The sequence below is a fragment of the Microtus oregoni genome, unplaced genomic scaffold (genome assembly GCF_018167655.1).
Source record: "Microtus oregoni isolate MIOR12 unplaced genomic scaffold, Mior012 000004F_ref0000308, whole genome shotgun sequence".
In the NCBI taxonomy this organism is placed as follows: domain Eukaryota; kingdom Metazoa; phylum Chordata; class Mammalia; order Rodentia; family Cricetidae; genus Microtus; species Microtus oregoni.
This window is the reverse complement of record NW_024543063.1, coordinates 25,663,955-25,683,244: the sequence shown is the minus strand read 5'-3', so window position 1 is coordinate 25,683,244 and position 19,290 is coordinate 25,663,955. Positions and strand designations below refer to the sequence as shown.

Genomic DNA, 19,290 nt, shown 5'->3' with positions numbered 1-19,290 from the left:
CAAAAAAAAAAAAAAATTCAGTCAGTCAGGTAAATTTGTGGTATATTTTCTGTACATACACACGGACCATTATTGGTTGGGTTGTATTTAGGCTAATGTGCTTTTCCTAAGCCTCCTGTTGTTTACTGCTCTGCTGGGAAGTGTATGACATAACATGAAAGACCTTGTAAAGACATTTATAAGAGAAAGGTTTGGAGGAATGTCTGGCTGCTGTATGAGGGCCTGTGAAGCATGCCGAGAACCGAAGGATGTAGTTAGTGATGACACAGTCTGGACTTGAAAGGTGAAGCTTTAAAATAGCACTTAGTCTGGGGAAAGAGTACTTTCTCGGGGTTGATTTTACTTGTTTTTGTATAAGGGCACTTGTTATGATGTGGATGAAGGGAAAATTTTGTTAAAACCTAGAAATGAATGATTTTGTAATTTGTTTACATGCAATAATATATCAAAATGGTTTTGCTAATGTCATATTTTACATATCACTTAGACATTTTTACAAGAAGGAATGCCTACTTCGGCACGTTGTGATGATTTAGAAGCATTAAAAAAGAAGGGCTGCCAGCCAAGTGACATAGAAAACCCAAGAGGCTCCCAAACTATAAAGAAAAATAAAAACGTCACCAACCGCAACAGAGGAACAGCAGAGAAGCTCCAGCCAGAGGACATAACTCAGATCCAACCACAGCAGCTGCTCCTGAAGCTGCGATCAGGTACCTCCACCCCCCTTGGGTTTTCATAGTAACTTTATACAAGTCTTTCCTCCAGTCTTTGGAGGGCTGTTTTTGGAGGTTGGCTGGCTGGTACCCGAAGATATGGTGTAAGTTAAATTTTTAGTAGATATAACCTTTTTTGTTTGTTTGTTTTCTTGAGACAGGGTTTCTCTCTGTAGCCCTGACTGTCCCAGAACTCTCTCTGTAGACCAGGCTGGCCTCGTCCCACAGAGATCTCCCTGTCTCTGCCTCCTGAGTGCTGGGATTAAAGGCATGTGCCATCATCATAGCCCGGCAAACTCTGAGTTTTAAAAATAATAGCGTCCATTTGTTACTATAATTTTATAATGTGAAAGCAAAGTTTTAATGCGTGCACTTGTTTAGTACTATTTCAAGTTTTTATAGGTACCCATGCCTGTCCCATGTCTGAAATAGACAGCCGTCTTTCTGTCTGTTGTCCTACCTTCAGCCTAGGAGTAGACACTGCTATGGTTTGAATGTGAAATGTCCTACACAGGCTCACAGTTCTGCTTCAGGAGGTTGTGGAGCCCACAGTTGGTGGGGTTTGGCTGGCAGAGTGGGTTTCTGTGGCCTTTGTCTTCCTAATTTGCCAGGCTATGGAAAGCTGCTTCCTCATGGTCCTACTGTTGAGGACAAACCTGCCCCAGCCTCTGTGGCCTCCCTGAAACTGAGCCAAAATAAACCCTTCTCCTCCTAAGCTGCTGTGCCAGTGTTAGGTCATAGCAAGGAGCAAAATTCGTAGTGCAGATTCCTGCTTCTCCAGCAGAGCGCCACTGTCACCTTGCACTGCAGACCTGCAGGCCTCATTAGCACAGCCCAAACTGTCGTTTTATTTTTATCGCTATTATTTTAAAACATTTTTTAGGTGTTTGTTTTGCCTGTATGAATATATATATATATATATATATATATATATATATATATGTTAGCCGTGCTCTTCACCTCTCCATCCCACATCATCATTACCTCACGCCTTTCTGCACTGGGGGAGCCTGGAAGAGGCTCATGATGTCACTCCTTGTTTTTCTCAGTTCCATCCATTGCCTCTAGTTTCCTTTTTGTGCTTCTTCCCTTCATCCCTCTGCATTTCTCTTAAGAGACAGTTTTCCTCTCAAGTCATTGTAAACCATTCATAGTCTACAACAGCACAGACTTTTCAGCTTAGCCCCGCCCCCTCCAGCTGCCTGCCAGAAGGCCATGGAGACAAGACTAAGGGTTTCTCATCCAAGCACTCAAACGTCTTCCACCCAGTTCTTCGTCTTCTTCCATGTTTGTAAGTGATTTGTGTGCTGGAGACAGAACTTGGACCAGTGCTCCACCACTGAGCTGTCTCAGCTCTGTGCTGGTGAGGGTCATGTGACATCTGTACCCCCGACCTTCCTCGTCTTCAGACCATTTTCATCTCCTGCTGCTGATCTCCCTGTAGTTTATACCTGACCTCTTTACCCCATACCTCACTTTTATAACCCTAGAGTGAACTAGATTGCTACCCACCTTCCATTAGCAATGTCTTTTTACCCAGGAACAGTCCACTCCTGATTTTCTGTTGGATTCCAGAGTGTCTGCCCAAGTTTGTGGTGTTCTGTTCTCCTCATAAGTTTGTGTGTAATCAGCTTGTGATTACAGGAACAGCTACTTAAAGTAAGAAAAAGCTGCTTGGCCTATAGTTTTAGAAGTTTCCTTCTGGGGGACTGGCCTGCTGCGCTGAGCTGGTGAGGTGATAGATACGTCACATGGGCATCTGGGAGGTGACGTTACAGCGAGGAGGTCATATCATATAGACTCCAGGGCACATCACTGTAACCCAAACCTCCTGCTGGTCTCCACCTCCCAAAACTTTGAAGTGCCTCCTGATAGTACTGATACACGGCAGATCCAAACTGTAGCAGAATTATTTGTCTCGTGGGTTACTCGTGGGGGGGGCAGGGCGTTGCCTTTATCATTTTTGCCTCCCTGAGTCTTGGTGTTATAAGTAGTTTTTTTAAACGAGATTAAGTGTGCGCCTGTTGAGGCTCTAACAGACTTCTTGGTTTTGTGAAAATTATACACTCAAGACTATGGCATTGAGTATATAAATTGAATTTGTTTTTTTATTCAATTATTTTTCTAATTTTAGTTTGATTACTGGCCACCTAATTACAATTTTGAATCTGTTTAATTAGGAGAACCACAGAAGTTTACATTAAAATTCAAAAGGGCTGAAGACTACCCCATTGACCTCTACTACCTTATGGATCTGTCCTACTCTATGAAAGATGATCTGGAGAATGTGAAGAGCCTCGGCACAGATCTGATGAATGAGATGAGGAGGATCACTTCAGACTTCCGCATTGGTAGGGATGTTTGGAGCATCATTTTCGTGCGCGCGTGCATATGTGTGTGTGCGTGCGTGTGTGCGCGTGTGTGGTCTTCTGCACATGTGCAGAGCAGGATGTTGAGTGTCTTTATCATTTTCTGTCTTGGTCCCATGAGACATGGTTTATCACTTAACCTAGGCTGATGGCCTGTGATCTTATCTCTTCCTGCAACAGTGCTGGGGTGCAGGTGTGTGTGACTGTACCTGACCTTTTACCTGGGTGCTAAGATCTGAACTAATCCTCATGCCTGTTTAGCAAGAGCTTTTGCCCACTGTGCAGTCTCTGCAGCCTCCATACTAGGGTTTAGAAGAAGCTGTTTGTTTAGAGTTGGTAAGTTGGCTCAGTGGGTAAAGGTCCCTGCCTCCAATCCTGATGATTGAATTCAGTCACTAAAGCAACCTCCTGCAAGTTGTCCTCCAACCTCTCAATATGCACTGTGGTTTTCGTGTACGTGCCCTCCCTAAATAAGTAACATCAGTTGAAAAGTGTTGTAAGTGTGTTGGTCTCTGCCCGTTCACCTACCCGAGTGCATTCTTTTCTCCAGGCTTCGGCTCATTCGTGGAGAAAACTGTGATGCCGTACATTAGCACCACCCCAGCGAAGCTCAGGAACCCCTGCACGAGTGAACAGAACTGCACCAGCCCCTTTAGCTACAAAAATGTGCTCAGTCTTACTAACAGAGGAGAGGTTTTCAATGAACTTGTTGGTCAGCAGCGCATCTCTGGAAACTTGGACTCTCCAGAAGGTGGTTTTGATGCCATCATGCAGGTCGCAGTTTGTGGAGTAAGTGATTCCTGCAGGAGACTCTTAGCATTATCTGCCATCACTTTATTTTACGTGGGGGAGTACTGATGTCAGTCTTCTAAGTTCCCACCTAGCCCTGCCGCTTTCTCCGCTGTCCCTCATCACTGCATCTCTGTTCGAACCAGCCAGGGAATTCACTCCTGAGGAACTGGAGCATAGACTCTAGGTGGTTGGGTTTTTGAGGAGGCTGAGGTGTCCTAACTCGGTGGCTCTGTACTGGAGATGTCACTGATGTTGTCTGGGGTGTCACTAGGAACCGTGCCTCCTACCATGTTCCTCAGCTCACTGTTGTGTTCTGCTCCTCAGTCTAATAATAGAAGGAAAGAACTTTCAAGGGCCTGATTAAGCCATATGACAGCTTAGGTTGTAATGAAAGTATAAGCAGATGTCTGTGGTTTAACTGTAAGGTTTTCAGGGATAGAAAGCCTAGTTCTGTTAAACTAGGGACCACTATCTACTTATGATTCATGAATATTCTTGATTGATTTTTTTTTTTATTTTTTGAGACCTAGTCTTGCCGTGTACCCCAGACTACCTTTGACCTTGTAGAGATGCTTTTGTCTCTGTCACCTGAGTCCTGGGGTTACATATGTTCTACCACTCCGACAGTCAAGTTAATGAGAACTGAGGCTGAAAGCAGAAAGCATTGTTCTGTCTCTGTGTACGGGAGAAGTGTGGGTGTCCAGACAGTGAGTAAAGCACTGTGTGGTGTGGAGGAAGGGCAGTGACTTGGTGCCATTGGGGAGGATAACAGTAGACAGCTCCCAGGACACATAACTGACCACTGCCTGTAGAGTGCTGTGATTTCCACTCTCTGAAAAGCCGTTTCCTTGTGTGCCTCTGCTTCGGTCAGCAGTGTGAAACTGATCATATACCTACCCCACTTCACCTCCCAGCCGTGGCTGTCCCTGCATTTGTCATGCTTTAGGGACAAAGGAGCAGGTAACTCTCCTTTGAAAGATGATCAGAATCAAGAAACTTAATTTCATTCTGGCAGTGGTGGTGTACGCCTTTAATCCCAACACTCAGGAGGCAGAGGCAGGTGGATCTCTGTGACTTCGAGGCCAACCTGGTCTATAGACCAGGACAGTGACGGCTACACAGAGAAACCCTGTCTCAAATAAATAAATAAACAAACAAAAATAAGAAAGAAAAAAGAAACAATTTCTACCTTCAAAGAATTTACAAACGTGTTTAAATTTAGGAAAAAAATGTAGTTTTCTCATAGAAGAGGATTTTCATGTGAAATTACACAAGTGAACAACTTCATGAGCTAGAATGAAAGGGTTAAAGTGGGGCTGGGGGGTCAAAAGTTCAAGGCCATCCTCAGCTGTGTAGTAAGTTTGAGGATAGCATAGGTTGCATAAAGGCTAATGTAGAGGAGAGGGCCGATAAAGGAAGTGTACGGCATAGTAGACAGCAGGGGTGCACAGCGGGGTGGCTGGGACTAGGACCCGGAGTTGTAGACGCTGCCCCTGTGTGTTCATTAGTCCTCGGAACCCGCAGTATTGGCGGGCAAGTAAGATGTCGTGTGTATGTTGTGAAGTGCTGGAGGAGGGCCAGGGAGGCTGTCTGCACTCACAGCAGCACTGGACAAGAAAGACAGTGATGCAGAATTAGGTGAAAAGTGCAGTTGCAGCTTGTGAGCCTGAAGGATTTATGTTGAGTTACTGTGAGCAGTGTCTACAGTTGACCTCTCTATCTTCAAGTCACTGATTGGCTGGAGGAATGTGACGCGACTGTTGGTGTTCTCTACGGATGCTGGCTTTCACTTTGCTGGAGATGGGAAACTTGGTGGCATTGTTTTACCAAATGATGGGCAGTGTCACCTGGAAAACAACGTCTACACAATGAGCCATTATTACGTAAGTACTTAAGCCGTCACCTGGTACTGAGCATGTGGGACAGTGGATTTGCAGCTTTCTTATTTTGGCAAGTGTGGGCCCTGTTGACCACCTGGATAGCTGCATTGCTGTTTGCGAAACTCTGGCATTGTGCTGTGCTGAGACCCATCTGGCTCCTCACTTGCACGCATCATTTGGCAGCTTCCTGGTCATATTTCTAAATGCACAATTTAACTAGGCTTACCTCTCTGTCTTATGTATATCACTTAAAATTCTGCACTCTGGTCTTCATTGAAAGTAAATATAGGCAGATCACTTACGATCTAGGAGAAATTCAGTATTGGTAAATCATGGCCTTAAGTGCTAGCTAACAGGAGCCTTTAGTTTTGTTCCTTAATTTCACTGTCTTCACAGTTAATGTACATAGATTGTCTCACATCTGAAATATCTTAAAATGGGGTTGGAGGGATGGCTCAGCAGTTAAGAGCACTAGCTGCTCTTCCAGAGGACCCAGGTTCAATTCCCAGCACCTATGTGGCAGCTCACACTTGTCTGTAACTCCAGGTTTAGGGCTCTGACGCCCTTGCACAGACATACATGCAGGCACAACAGAGTGAGCATAAAATAAGAATAAATCATGAAGTTTCTTACAGTATGGAAGTCCTTGAACGTATAAAAGAGAAACAAATACACGTGTGACCCACTCAGCGGTTCTGGGATGTCTGAGGGTTTTTTTTTTGAGACAGGGTTTCTCCGTAGCTTTTGGTTCCTGTCCTGGAACTAGCTCTGTAGACCAGGCTGGCCTCGAACTCACAGAGATCCACCTGCCTCTGCCTCCCAAGTGCTGGGACTAAAGGCGTGCGCCACCACCGCCCGGCTTGGGATATCTGATGTTTGATGCTCTTACTTGAAAGTAGTGTATGGGAGTGATTTGTTTGTGAATGCATACCAACTCAAATACGGTCATATTAGCAGTTGGGAATTCAGCCTGGGCAACAGAGGGGGACCCAAACAAAACCCATCATTGATTATAAAGTGTATTTATATATTAAATTATATTACTTGATTCCTTAGGATTATCCCTCAATTGCCCACCTTGTCCAGAAACTCAGTGAAAATAACATCCAGACGATCTTCGCGGTCACTGAAGAGTTCCAGCCTGTGTACAAGGTAAAGGACAAGAGATTCGATCTTCCATTGCTTATCGTTAGCAGCAGAGTTATGTCTGAGATAGGAAAATGCTACCACGTAGCCACACCAAATTTGACAAACATTGCGTATACTCATTTTATCTTGTTTGTTTGTTTGCTTATTTGTGGGTTTTTTTGTTTTTTGTTTTTTTTTTTGGAGTCAGGGTTTCTTTGTGTAGCCCTGGCTTTCCTGACACTTGCTCTGTAGACTAGGCTGGCCTCAAACTCACTAAGATTCACCTGTTTCTGCCTCCTGAGTGCTGGGATTAAAGGCGTGCGCCATTGCTGCCTGACCACTTACAATATTTTTAATCTCATTAAGATTTTTGTATTTTTTTAGATTTGAGTTTGAAAGATAGAATAGAGACCCGAGGTGTCAAAATAATTGTTGCTTTTCAATGGATTATAACTGATTGAATAAAGAATACTTATGTTTTGCATATTTAATTGTAGGAACTGAAGAATTTGATCCCTAAGTCTGCAGTGGGCACACTGTCTGGAAACTCGAGTAACGTGATCCAGCTGATCATCGATGCCTACAATGTGAGTGCACCTCCGTTGCTCAGCTTCATGCCCGCAGTAAAGCACCCACCGTACACGCGTCAGCAAGCTGGAGGGACAGGGCAGAGCGTCAGGCTTATGAGAGCATAATTTAAGCCAAGCAGTAATCCTCAGATAAAGGCACATGGGCAATTACAAGCCCTTGTTTATGTGTTGAAGGCCATGTTCTCCCAGTTGGAGCAAGAGTGAAGCCCAGCTGACATTCGATGCACACAGCTCTTCTTTCTCTGCCCAAGGCTCCCTTTGTAGAGTCACTTGTTACTGTTTTCTTAGTCAGGGTCTTTCTATGCAGCCCTGGCTGTCTGGGATCTTACTATGTAGACCAAACTGGCTTTGTCCTCACAGAGATGCACCTGCCTCTGCCTCCCAAGTGCTGGGATGAAAGGTGTGCACCACCATGCCTGGCTAGATTCTCCATTTTTGATGAATGATGCCTGACAAGGATCTTTTACTTCTTCAGAAGACAAACTCCGAGGACATGCTTCTCTTTTTTTCAGTAGTAGTCACACTCTCGGATGTATGTACATACATAGGCAATAAGCGTACCATTTGGGAACTGAAACTAGCGGAATTCTCTCCATTGAGGAGCATAAGTCAGAATGCTTGTGACGGTTCCCAGTAAGTGCCAGCCAGTGATCATTTAAAATGACCCGCGGGCACCTGCAGTTTCATGGTGACTATTATATACTGTATAGACCATTTCCTAGATCTCTAGTCTTTGGTAGGTTAAGTTTAGATTAAAAATAGTTTTTACCTTCAGAGTATGTGTGTAGGTCACAGGACAACTTGTGCGGTTCTCTCCTTCAACCATGTGGATTTGGCATCAAACTCAGGTTGAGAGCTTGGAGACACGCTCCTTTTACACTCTGATCCATCTTACCAGCCCTAGTGTTTTTTGAGACCGTATCATGTGGGCCAGGTCACTTTGACTTCTCAGTATAGCCCAGGATCTGAACTTGTGATTTCCTGCCTCCACCTGCCAGGTGTGCTCCATCATGCCTGGCTTTTGTGCCTGGAGTCCCAAGACATTTTGGAAAAAGTTTTGGCTCAGAGGGGTTTGGCAAAGACAACAGATTCTAATTGTTTCACATCCTCCCGTTCCAGCCTTTGTCTGCCCTGACAGACTATTTTCCTCACTGGTCACTGTCCTGAGATGTCTGCTCTTCTAAAGACTACTGGCTGGACTCAGCCTGTCGGCTGTCCCTGTAGTTGATCCTTGTCAGTGCTGAGAAACAAGCCCAGAACCTTGTGGCTGCTGGGCAGTGCTGGTCATCGAGCTAAATTCTAGTTCTTCAGACTCTAGGGAGTGTTTAGGAGGTGACCAGATGCCAGTGGTCCCCAGTAAACTTGTGTGCCCTATTGTTCTGATCTCTGGTTAGCTGGAAGGGGTAGACCAGAGGGAGCCTGTGGATACTGTGTGACACCACCCTAACCCTAACCCTAACTGAGCAGCAAGCATCAGTTCTGTGTTCTTAGCATTCCTCATACCCAGGCTGTTTGCTGTGAGGTCATTAGCATTTCAGCTGAATAATAATAAAAAGAAACACTTTTACATTGTATTCATTGTTTTGAAGGTTGGACCCTTCTTAGAGTTGCTTACTTTAGATTCTAGCACCCCGTGAATTAATTGTATTGAAATGATAGTGTTTTCATAACATCTCATTTCATCCATTTTGTGTGTGTGTTCAAGTCATATTTTATTTTACTTCCCTGTTGATGGTTAATCTTTCTCTTAGTCCCTTTCTTCAGAAGTCATTCTGGAAAACAGCAAATTGCCGGAAGGAGTAACAATAAATTACAAATCCTACTGCAAGAACGGGGTGAACGGGACAGGAGAAAATGGGCGAAAGTGTTCCAATATTTCCATTGGAGATGAGGTATGTTCTATGAGTGTTTTCTGTGAAAAAGAAAAGCACGTGTAAAGAAGTTTAATTTCGGGGCTAGAGGGATGGTCAGTGGTTAGTAAGAGCATTGGTTGCTGTTGCAGAAGCCCTGGCTGGGTTTGATTTCCAGTGCCCATATATGGTCAGTTCCAGGATACCTGATGCCCTCTTCTGACCTCCGTGGGCATTGCATGCACTTGGTGCATACACATAAAATAAATAAATCTTAAAAAGTTAAAATTAATTTAATGAGAAACATTAAATGAATAGCTTTTGAAATATTTCTATATTTATTAAGCTTGTTAATCTATTTTTTTCTTTTAAGGTTCAATTTGAAATAAGCATAACTGCAAATAAATGTCCAAATAAGGAGTCTGAAACCATTAAAATTAAGCCTCTAGGCTTCACTGAAGAAGTAGAGGTCGTTCTTCAGTTCATCTGTAAGTGCAATTGCCAAAGCCATGGCATTCCAGCGAGTCCCAAGTGCCATGAGGGGAACGGGACGTTTGAGTGTGGAGCCTGCAGGTGAGTGCAGCCTGGCTGCGGCAGGGCAGGCACATTCTAGGCAACTTTGCTGGGGACGCCCGTAGAGAATAAAATCCTAAGCCGTCTGCTCCGTGACTTGCTCACATACTCAAAGCTCTCTCTGCTCACTCCACGGTGAAGCTTGAGCTAGGTGAGCAGGGTGTCCAGTCTCAGGGCAGCCTTGCAAAGACTGCTCTCCTGACAGCTCTAACACTCCAGCTCGCTGCAGCAAAGATATCTGGGGAAAAAGAAGTAGATGGAGACTCGGAGAAACTGTCAAACTGATAGTGATGATTTTCCTTTAAATTTTGTTTTACTTTGAGAAAGGGTCTTGTTTTGTAGCCTGAGATGACCCCAGGTTTATGATCCTGCTGCCTCAGTACTTGGGTTATAGGTAGAAGCCACTGCTCCCAGTGTTAACTGACAGTTTTATTTACGAATTAGTTAGCAAGAGAAAGCAGTGCTTTCCTTGTACTGGATTAATTTTGTTTGGCTGGGATAAAGAGAAAATAGTACTTAAAGTTTACATTTATTTATTTATGTGTGTGTGTGTACGTGTATGTGTACACATGACAGGCTTGTGGAGGTGAGAACAATTTTGGGAGTTCGTTCTTCATCTACCATGTGAAATCCCAGGCCCTGAGTTCAGGCTGTCAGGTTTGGTGGCAAGCACCTTTATCCCGTGAGCCATCTAAAAATTAAACTGCCTTTTCTTCCAAAGTTCTAATAGAACTTTTAAATCTAAATGTCAGTCCCACTGTGGTTTTGACTTTGGCCCAAAAGAAAAATGAACAGCTATGTTTACCATCAATTTTTAGTTTGTGGTTTTTTTTTTTTTTTTTTTTTTTTTTTTTTTTGGCGGGGGCTGCCTTTCAATACAGGGTTTCTCTGTGTAACCCTGGCTGTCCTGGAACTTGCTCTGTAGATCAGGCTGGCCTCGAACTCACAGAGATCTGCTTGCCTCTGCCCCGCACCCTGCCCGAATGCTGGGATTAAAGGTTTGCATAACCACATCCCAGCTACCATCAAATTTTAATTACCATTTTAAATAATAATTTAAATATTATATTTTTTTTCTGTATTGTATTATTTCTTGTTTGAATCATTAATGTATCTTTTTAGGCCAGGCGTGGTGATGTACACCTTTAAGCACTCAGGAGGCAGAGACAGGTAGATCTCTGTGTTTGAGGCCAGCCTGGTCTGCAGCATGAGTTCTAGGATAGACAGGGCCACACAGGGAAACCCTCTCTTCAAAAACGAAAACAGAAAACAAACAAAAAATACCATTTTTAGTAAAATGGCATTGACTCAAAAAAGATTTTCTAAAAAAATTCTTTGCCATTTTGAGGCAGAGGCAAGAAGATCTCTGAGTTCAAAGCTAACCTGGTCTACAGAGAATCTTACTTTCTTGAAAAATGGATTTGTGCCGGGCGATGGTGGCGCACGCCTTTAATCCCAGCACTCGGGAGGCAGAGGCAGGCGGATCTCTGTGAGTTCGAGACCAGCCTGGTCTACAAGAGCTAGTTCCAGGACAGGCTCCAAAGCCACAGAGAAACCCTGTCTCGAAAAGCCAAAAGATTTTGTTTTACTTTCCCAGATATTTTGTTTGTTTGTTTTGAGGCTGGATTTCTCTCTGTAGCTTTGGAACCTGTCCTGGAATTCACTCTGTAGGATAGGCTGGCCTCAAACTCACGGGAATCCACCTGCCACGGCCTCCTGAGTGCTGGGATTTATTTGTTTGTTTTGTTGCTAGAATGTTTTCATTTTGGTCACAATGGTTCCTTGCTGAAGATGAATTTCCCGAGGCCCCTTCTTTGTTCCATAAGAACTTGTGTTGCTGCTGCGTATGTGCATATGTGTGCGTGTGTAAACACATGCACTTCTCTCATCTGAGAGTGCAGGGTGGGCATCCCTAGCTGACAGTTTGCTGGTGTGAGGGGATTGCTTTGTACACCTTTTGTTTATGGACTGTTGGGGTCTTTGACAGGTGCAATGAGGGGCGTGTGGGGAGGCACTGTGAGTGCAGCACAGACGAAGTGAACAGCGAAGACATGGATGCTTACTGCAGGAAGGAGAACAGCTCAGAGATCTGCAGTAACAATGGGGAGTGTGTCTGCGGACAGTGCGTGTGTAGGAAGAGAGATAATACCAACGAGATTTACTCTGGCAAGTTCTGCGAGTGTGACAACTTCAACTGTGATCGATCCAATGGCTTAATCTGTGGAGGTGAGTAAGCCCCAGCCGCAGCTCCGCAGTGCAGGGCCTCTGGTGAGGTCACCCGAGGGCAGACCTTCCACTAGAGCTGCTCTCGTCTGTGCTGCGGCTTGGTTTTGACGTGTGAATAATTGCTGCCATGGCCCATTTTACCCTTGTTTTGAGAAATGTTTTTCTGTTGCAGGAAACGGTGTTTGCAGGTGTCGCGTGTGCGAATGCTTTCCCAATTACACTGGCAGTGCGTGCGACTGTTCCTTGGACACTGCTCCGTGTGTAGCATCAAATGGTCAGATTTGCAACGGCCGGGGCATCTGTGAGTGTGGGGCCTGTAAGTGTACAGATCCCAAGTTTCAAGGGCCAACCTGCGAGACGTGTCAGACCTGCCTTGGCGTCTGTGCAGAGCATAAGTAAGTACTGCCTGGCTGCTTCAGAGTTAACTCACTGTGCTGACCCCGGTAGAGCCCAAGGAGAGGGCTGAGACGTCACACTTCAAGGAGAGTATTTGCTGCTTTTTATGTATCCCATTTTCTATGACCTAAAAATTCTTTTTTAAATCTATTTATTCTGTATACAGTGTTCTGTTTACATGTTTGCTGCTTAAGTTATTGTTGTGTTATCTTACATATTTTATGTGTGATATCGGTCCAGTTTTATGCTGTGGAGGTGTATGTACATCCTTGCACGTGTATGTATGGGCATGGAGGTCAGAAAACCTTGGTTGTTGTTCTCAGACCTTCTGTCTTTGTCTACGCAGAGTTTTCATTGACCTGGAACTTTGCTGCGTAGGCTAGGACAGGAATCCCCCTGGCTCTTGCCCAGCACTGGGATTAAATGACTGGCCTTTTACATGTGTTCTGGTGATCTGCACTCCAGCCCTCATGCTTCTGAGGCATCCACCTTACTAACTGAGCCACCTTCCCAGCCCCACCTTTCTTTGTTTTGGAGACTAGTATTTTTTGTAATGTATTAATGGGAAGTTTATTTGTAAGAAAAATCCAGGTCTTAGTATTGACTTGGAAAATGCATTTGGTTTACTTACATTTCCTATAGAGCTGAATTGCTAGTTTGTTCACTGAAGAATGTTGAATTGTTAATGTTTTTTATAAAATTTGTAAACAGTTTAGAATAGAGCATGGGCTGTTCTTGAACTTGAGGTCCTTCTGCCTCAGCCTCCCCATGCTGGACTGCTAGGACCCCATGCTTGACCACCATGGGCTTAGACTAGACTTACACATATCCCCCAGGTCTGCAGTTTGCTCGTTGGTAGTCTTGAACATATGTGCTCGAGGTTTGTCACAGACACGTTGATGTCTTTACGAGAAGGATCCACTGTGCAGGCCTCACTGGCGTCTGTGCAGCACCCATAGCTGTGCTGTGGATGTCAGGTCTGAAGCCGACTAGGAAGTGAAGTTTGCTAATCAGATGTTGGGCAAACCCTGGATAAGGCCTGGTCTTACCAGGCCCCACAGGCACTGGCCTTTACTGAAGTTCTTACTCCTCCAGTGGAGGGCATGAGCTTGCCAGCAGCTTTGGTAAGGAGAGGCTTCTTGGGTGATTTGCCTCCAGTGCACATGGCCCAGGGTAGGTCTGGAGAACGCCCTACTTGTCCCCTTACTCTGTCTGCAGCTTCGCCAGCCAGGGTGGTGCTTGGCCTTAGTGGCTGTGCTTGGCTGAGGGTGCTGGAGATGGGGCTCTCCTGTGGAGCACATTGTCACTGTTCCTCTGTGCTTATGCTGCCCTTAGATCAGCAAGGCCATTAGTTTAGCCTGTGAAGTGCTCTAAGCAGAATCCGTCTTAATCCATGCTAAGTGTACCGATTTCTGTCTTAGAGAATGTGTTCAGTGCCGAGCGTTCAACAAAGGAGAAAAGAAAGACACGTGTGCACAGGAGTGCTCCCACTTCAACCTCACTAAGGTGGAAAGCAGGGACAAGCTGCCCCAGCCAGTGCAGGTCGATCCCGTGACCCACTGCAAGGAGAAGGACATTGATGACTGCTGGTTCTATTTCACCTACTCGGTGAATGGCAACAACGAGGCCATCGTGCATGTTGTGGAGACTCCAGGTAGGCAGAGGTTGGGAGATGCCTTCTTTCTGTGCTCTGACATCAGAAACAACCTGCAATAATCTGTTCATAGAAACAGCATTATTGATGATATTTAAGTCTGAGTTTGATTTAGCTATAGGTATTGGGAGAGGTTTTCTTAAAAATGTTATTAATGTGAATTTGTTCAAATTCCCTAAAATTAAGCAAGTTTTATTTTTTTTTCCTCTCATAGCCTTTGAAGATTCTTCATCATTTTTTTTAAAAGATATATTTAGTATGTTTACAGTGTTTTGTCTGTCTGTATGCCTGCTAGAAGAGGACACTAGACCTTACAGACGGTTGTGAGCCACCGTGTGGTTGCTGAGAATTGAGCTCAGGACCTCTGGAAGAGCAGCCAGTGCCTTAACTGCTGAGCTATCTCTCTAGCCCTCTTTGTCATTCTTTATTATTTGTGTCTAGTTTTTTTTTTCCCTTAATGAATGTATTTTAGAACATATGGTGAGCATCTATTACAGGAAATTGTCCAACTTTTTAGTTTTTAAAAAAGAAATGTATTTATTGTGTGTGTGTGTCTGTGTGTGTAAAGCAGGTTGTCAGCCTCATCAAAGGCACCATTACCCACTGAGCCATCTTTGCTGTGTTCTGCAGCTCTAGGAGCTCTGAATGCTGCCGGGTGTGCCTGTGTTTTCCCTCGTCCCAGCAGTCTTTGAACACAGAGTGCTTGTTCTTGTTTCTTTGATGTTTTCTGCACTGAGTGTCCCAGGGTGTTGATATAGGCAGGGGCTTGCTGATTTCTGCAGTGGTCGTGACACTGCTTTGACATCACAGCAGAATGCAGATCAGTGCGAGGAAAAAAAACCTTTTTAAAATATAGCGTGTGTGTGGTGGGAGCGGTTGCTGCCAGGCACCTTTATTCATGCACATAAGGAATTTCTCCAGTTACCTCACTCTTTTTGTTTGGTTTTGGGACAGTCTTGCCTTACAGCTCTTGGCTGACCTGGAACTCATGTCGTAGACCAGGCTGACTTAGAAGTTGTGACAGTCTTACAGCTCTGCTCTTGAGTGTGGGCCTATACTGCCATGCGTGGCTGCCAACCATCTTTTGTGTATTTTTTTTTGCCATTGCTTAGTACTTTATAATTCTGAAGATCACGTTCCTAATTACATATAAGCTTTTCATTATTTCTGATGCTCTTAGGATTTTTTCAAATTTTCAATCTTTAGGGAAAGAAATATGTTCTGTAACCCCCAAATAAATGGCCTACTGATTGTATTTCCTGCAGTTTTGTAAGCTCCCTGGTTAGAACCTAGTAGCTTTTTTTGTTTGTTTATTTGTTTGTTTGTTTGAGACAGGGTCTCATTATGTAGATCAGGCTGACCTCAAACTCAGAGGTTCTCTTGGGATTAGAGGTACCTGCCACATTACCTGGCCTAGAACCTAGCGGGTTTTAGACAGGTTTTGGGGTAGTGCGAGTTTCCAGTACTATTGATTCTGTAAGATCCCACCAAGCTCTAGTGGTCTTGTGAACTTTGTGTGTTCTCAGTCCTTGGATGCTCACATAACCTTCTCATTTGCAGACTGTCCGACCGGTCCCGACATCATCCCTATCGTAGCAGGTGTGGTTGCTGGGATTGTGCTCATTGGCCTGGCCTTGCTGCTCATTTGGAAGCTTTTAATGATAATCCACGACAGAAGGGAATTTGCTAAATTTGAAAAGGAGAAAATGAATGCCAAGTGGGACACGGTAAGTTATGAAACATCTACTGGGAAGTAGGTTGGCTCATGAAGTATATGTAACTTTACTCGTGTGACTGACCTTTAAAGTCCAATTTAAATAGTTCGTTCCCTAAAGCTCATTATTCAAAGAATTTGCATTTGCTGGAAACCAGAAGCCTCCTATTGCAGTAGACCATTTATGAGGATCCATATTCTGCATATATTGTGGCTGGTGTTTTTCTTTAATATGCTCTGCTCATTTGTCTACTGTAGGGTCTTATATGATATCAACAGTGTCTCAGGCTACACTAAAGAAAGCCCCTCCCCCCATGACTTCGGGGGGCGGGACATAACCAAGTCAGCGGTTCTGAGACTACAGTGATGGGAGGGCTGACCAGAAGGCTGGGTACCAGGGGCCTTCTTGGCATGAGTCCTGTATCAGGTGTGTTCGTGCATTTGGAAATACTTGGCCTGAACTCTGTAAAACTTGCTTAATAGAAACACAGGCTCTGCCTGGCGTGTGCTGGTTTCAGTGCTTTCAGGATGGGGGGGGGGGAGTTGGCTAAGTGTGGGCCCTTGTGTATTCACATTTGACACAAGAGTTGATGTCTTCAATCAGCATTCTTAAATTGTAACTGCAATAGTCATGTGTCTTTTACTACAGTTAGGTTGGGTTTTTTTAAATTTAGAAATCTCAGAATTGAATTGGAATAGAAATAGGATTCCATTTTATGGTGTTTATACACTATACATGCCAATTTTCTTTCTGATGAAATCACTAGAAACTGTTTCTTTCACTTTAGCAAGAAAATCCGATTTACAAGAGTCCTATAAATAATTTCAAGAATCCAAACTATGGACGTAAAGCTGGTCTCTGATTGCCGTTCGTATTTCCTTTCTCTTTCTATCCTTGCATGTCAACTTCTGTCTTTTTTACTGCACTCTGTGTGTTTCTCAGCACTAGCGCTGTTTTGTTTGGCTTTGTTTATATGGCTTCCTGTGGCTCTCTCGTATGTTAACTTAGTGCGTGGAAGGACTTTACAGACAATCGGGTGTGGAGCAGCCCTGTGGGATGGGAGGAGGGACTGCTTCACACTCAGGCAGCCCCCAGCTCTGTCACCTCCCTGAGGCTGCTCTTCTCACGTGTCTGCAGGGAGGGTAGTGCTGCTGATTGTTGCTGGGGTGGCTATAGAGGCAGTGGGACTGCTATCCTGTGTTAGAAGGTCGTGACATAAGGAACCACCTTCTGGGTTGAATAGTGAATTGAGTGTGAAATGAAAACAGCAAAACCATAGTATGGTGTTTGTGTTGTTCACAATTACAACTCATATTGCCCACCCTAGAAAGATTCTGAGACTTTTCTAGTTTTTGATTATGTGGATATTTCACTGAGAAGCAGAATACTGTTGTGTGTTAGGTATTAAATGGTTCTGACTTTCAAGTTTAAAACTAAAAATTTTTGTTGCTTATTTTTGCTTGAGACAGGGTCTTAATATGTAGCCCTGGTTATCCCAGAACTTGCTGTGTAGACCAAGCAGGCTGAACTCACTTGATCCACCTGTTTCTGCCTCTTTTAAAACTCTCCTTGGGCTGGAGAGATGGCTCACACTTGAGACCTCTGCTCTTCCAGAGGTCTGGAGTTCAATTCCCAACCACCACATGGTGGCTCCCAACTGTCTGTAGTGGGATCCGATGCCCTCTTCTCGCACAAAGTTGGACGTGCAAACAAAGTGCTCATATACATTCTTTAGGAGGGCGTTACCGCGCAGGGAGAAATAGCACTGCTGCGGTGACTACCGTCAGTGAACCTCGCTGCACTGTGGGAGCTGCAGTTCCACCCGCAGCCCTGTAGTTACTCAGTCATGAATCAGTCAATAATGAAAATGGACTTGCAGAAAGCCCCAAATATGGGAATATTGTGTGTGTTTAAAAGACACAGGAAGTAGCAATAGTGCTAGAAATCATAACTTGCTGGATCTCTTTTGCTGCCAGGGTTCTATAAGGTCTAGTTTGTTGGTAGAAAGTTATTGTTGAGATCATGCAGGTCTGAAAACGTGATGTATTCCCTCGCTCTCACCTGGTACTTGGCAGGAGTAATTACTACAGGGAAACTGACTAGCTAGTGCACTTACTGGGGTTTCATTTCTCTCCTTTGTGGGAACTATCAGGCATTAACAATTTCATCTAGTTACTTCTCACAGGAGAATTTTCCACTTGTTTGCCCTTTCTGTACATTCAATGGCACTTTGTAAATCATCAGTGGTTACTAGTTATACTTAATGTTTATATTTTTGACTTAATTTTGACTGTAATATACCTTCTTCAACTAAAATAAGTGTTTGAAACAAGAAAGCAAGTGTTTCTTAAATTTTACTTATATATTATTGAAATGTAAGAAAATTTATGGCTATAGATTATCCTAAAATGATTTCTTAATAAAAAATTATTAGGAATTAATAAAAATTAATGAGTCAATAAGTCAGAAAAAATATGCAAAAACATTTTTGTGATATGGGACCAAGGTTTCTCACAAATTAATTACACTGTTAGCAGACACTGTAATTATGTGAGCATATAAAACTGCCACCTCGGGACACTGAAAAAAATGATCAGGTCTGTCCTTCGTCTCTGGTGTGGATTACAAGCCTCCCAGTTTGCATTGTACACCTCATATACCGTGACATAAACACTGCAGCCACCGCTGTCAGCTGTTCCTCGTGGACAAAGGGACTCACTCCAGGGGTAGCCTACACACAGACATAAATTGGACTCACTCCGGGATTGCATACACACAGACATAAATACGCTTCGGCTTTGGGGCGGGGGCTGTACTCTGAGTGACTCTACTAATCGGGTTACTGTAGCTCATCTCCATCTAAACTGATGTCTAATACACACAGCGAGTTTAGTTTGATCTCTAACGTGCATGTTAGACTTTTGTTTGATTGGACTTTGAAATAATAAATATAAATGTTTGTGTGTATGGCAAAGCAACCTTCTCCAAAGGTAAGGTTTTTTTCATATAAACTCTACTTTAGACTCTGTGATGATAGATATTGAGCTTCTCTTTTTTTTTTTTTATATTTTGCTTTCTGTTTTGTTCCCTTATAATTCTTAAGCACTAAATACTAGACCGTGTTAAGTGCGTTAGCGCAGAGACAGCTAAATGGCAGTGTGAAAACCTGGTGTGTTTGAAAACACAGTTCTAGGGTCACAGCCCGGTGGAAGCCGCGGGGAGGATTGAGATTCTGTGCAGTGTTGTAAGTATAAGAGGCATTTGTTTGAGGGATCGTGTGGCACTTTTCTGTTGCTCTCATTAAATGCACCGACTCGAGCAGCTCAGTGGAAAAGACCTTTGCTGCAGGTCAGTCACTGAGAAGTCACAGCAGGTGGAGCTCGGTCCAGTTGTATCCGAGTCAC

At 44.0% G+C, this 19,290-nt stretch overlaps 1 protein-coding gene across 2 annotated transcripts in view; it reads left to right on the top strand.

Moving 5' to 3' along the window:
- Positions 1–19,290, top strand: part of Itgb1 (integrin subunit beta 1) — a 43,724-nt gene that overhangs the window by 21,784 nt on the left and 2,650 nt on the right. The window contains exons 4-16 of one of the 2 annotated variants that reach the window (XM_041649887.1): positions 488–710; positions 2,894–3,064; positions 3,633–3,871; positions 5,602–5,757; positions 6,811–6,906; positions 7,380–7,469; positions 9,224–9,364; positions 9,696–9,895; positions 11,883–12,121; positions 12,294–12,516; positions 13,939–14,171; positions 15,732–15,898; positions 16,674–16,753. In XM_041649887.1, the coding sequence (XP_041505821.1) occupies positions 488–710; positions 2,894–3,064; positions 3,633–3,871; positions 5,602–5,757; positions 6,811–6,906; positions 7,380–7,469; positions 9,224–9,364; positions 9,696–9,895; positions 11,883–12,121; positions 12,294–12,516; positions 13,939–14,171; positions 15,732–15,898; positions 16,674–16,748 (2,253 nt within the window). In that variant the 3' untranslated portion in view covers positions 16,749–16,753. The remainder of the gene's footprint in view (positions 1–487; positions 711–2,893; positions 3,065–3,632; positions 3,872–5,601; positions 5,758–6,810; positions 6,907–7,379; positions 7,470–9,223; positions 9,365–9,695; positions 9,896–11,882; positions 12,122–12,293; positions 12,517–13,938; positions 14,172–15,731; positions 15,899–16,673; positions 16,754–19,290) is intronic. The other variant, XM_041649888.1, reaches the window with a different exon arrangement.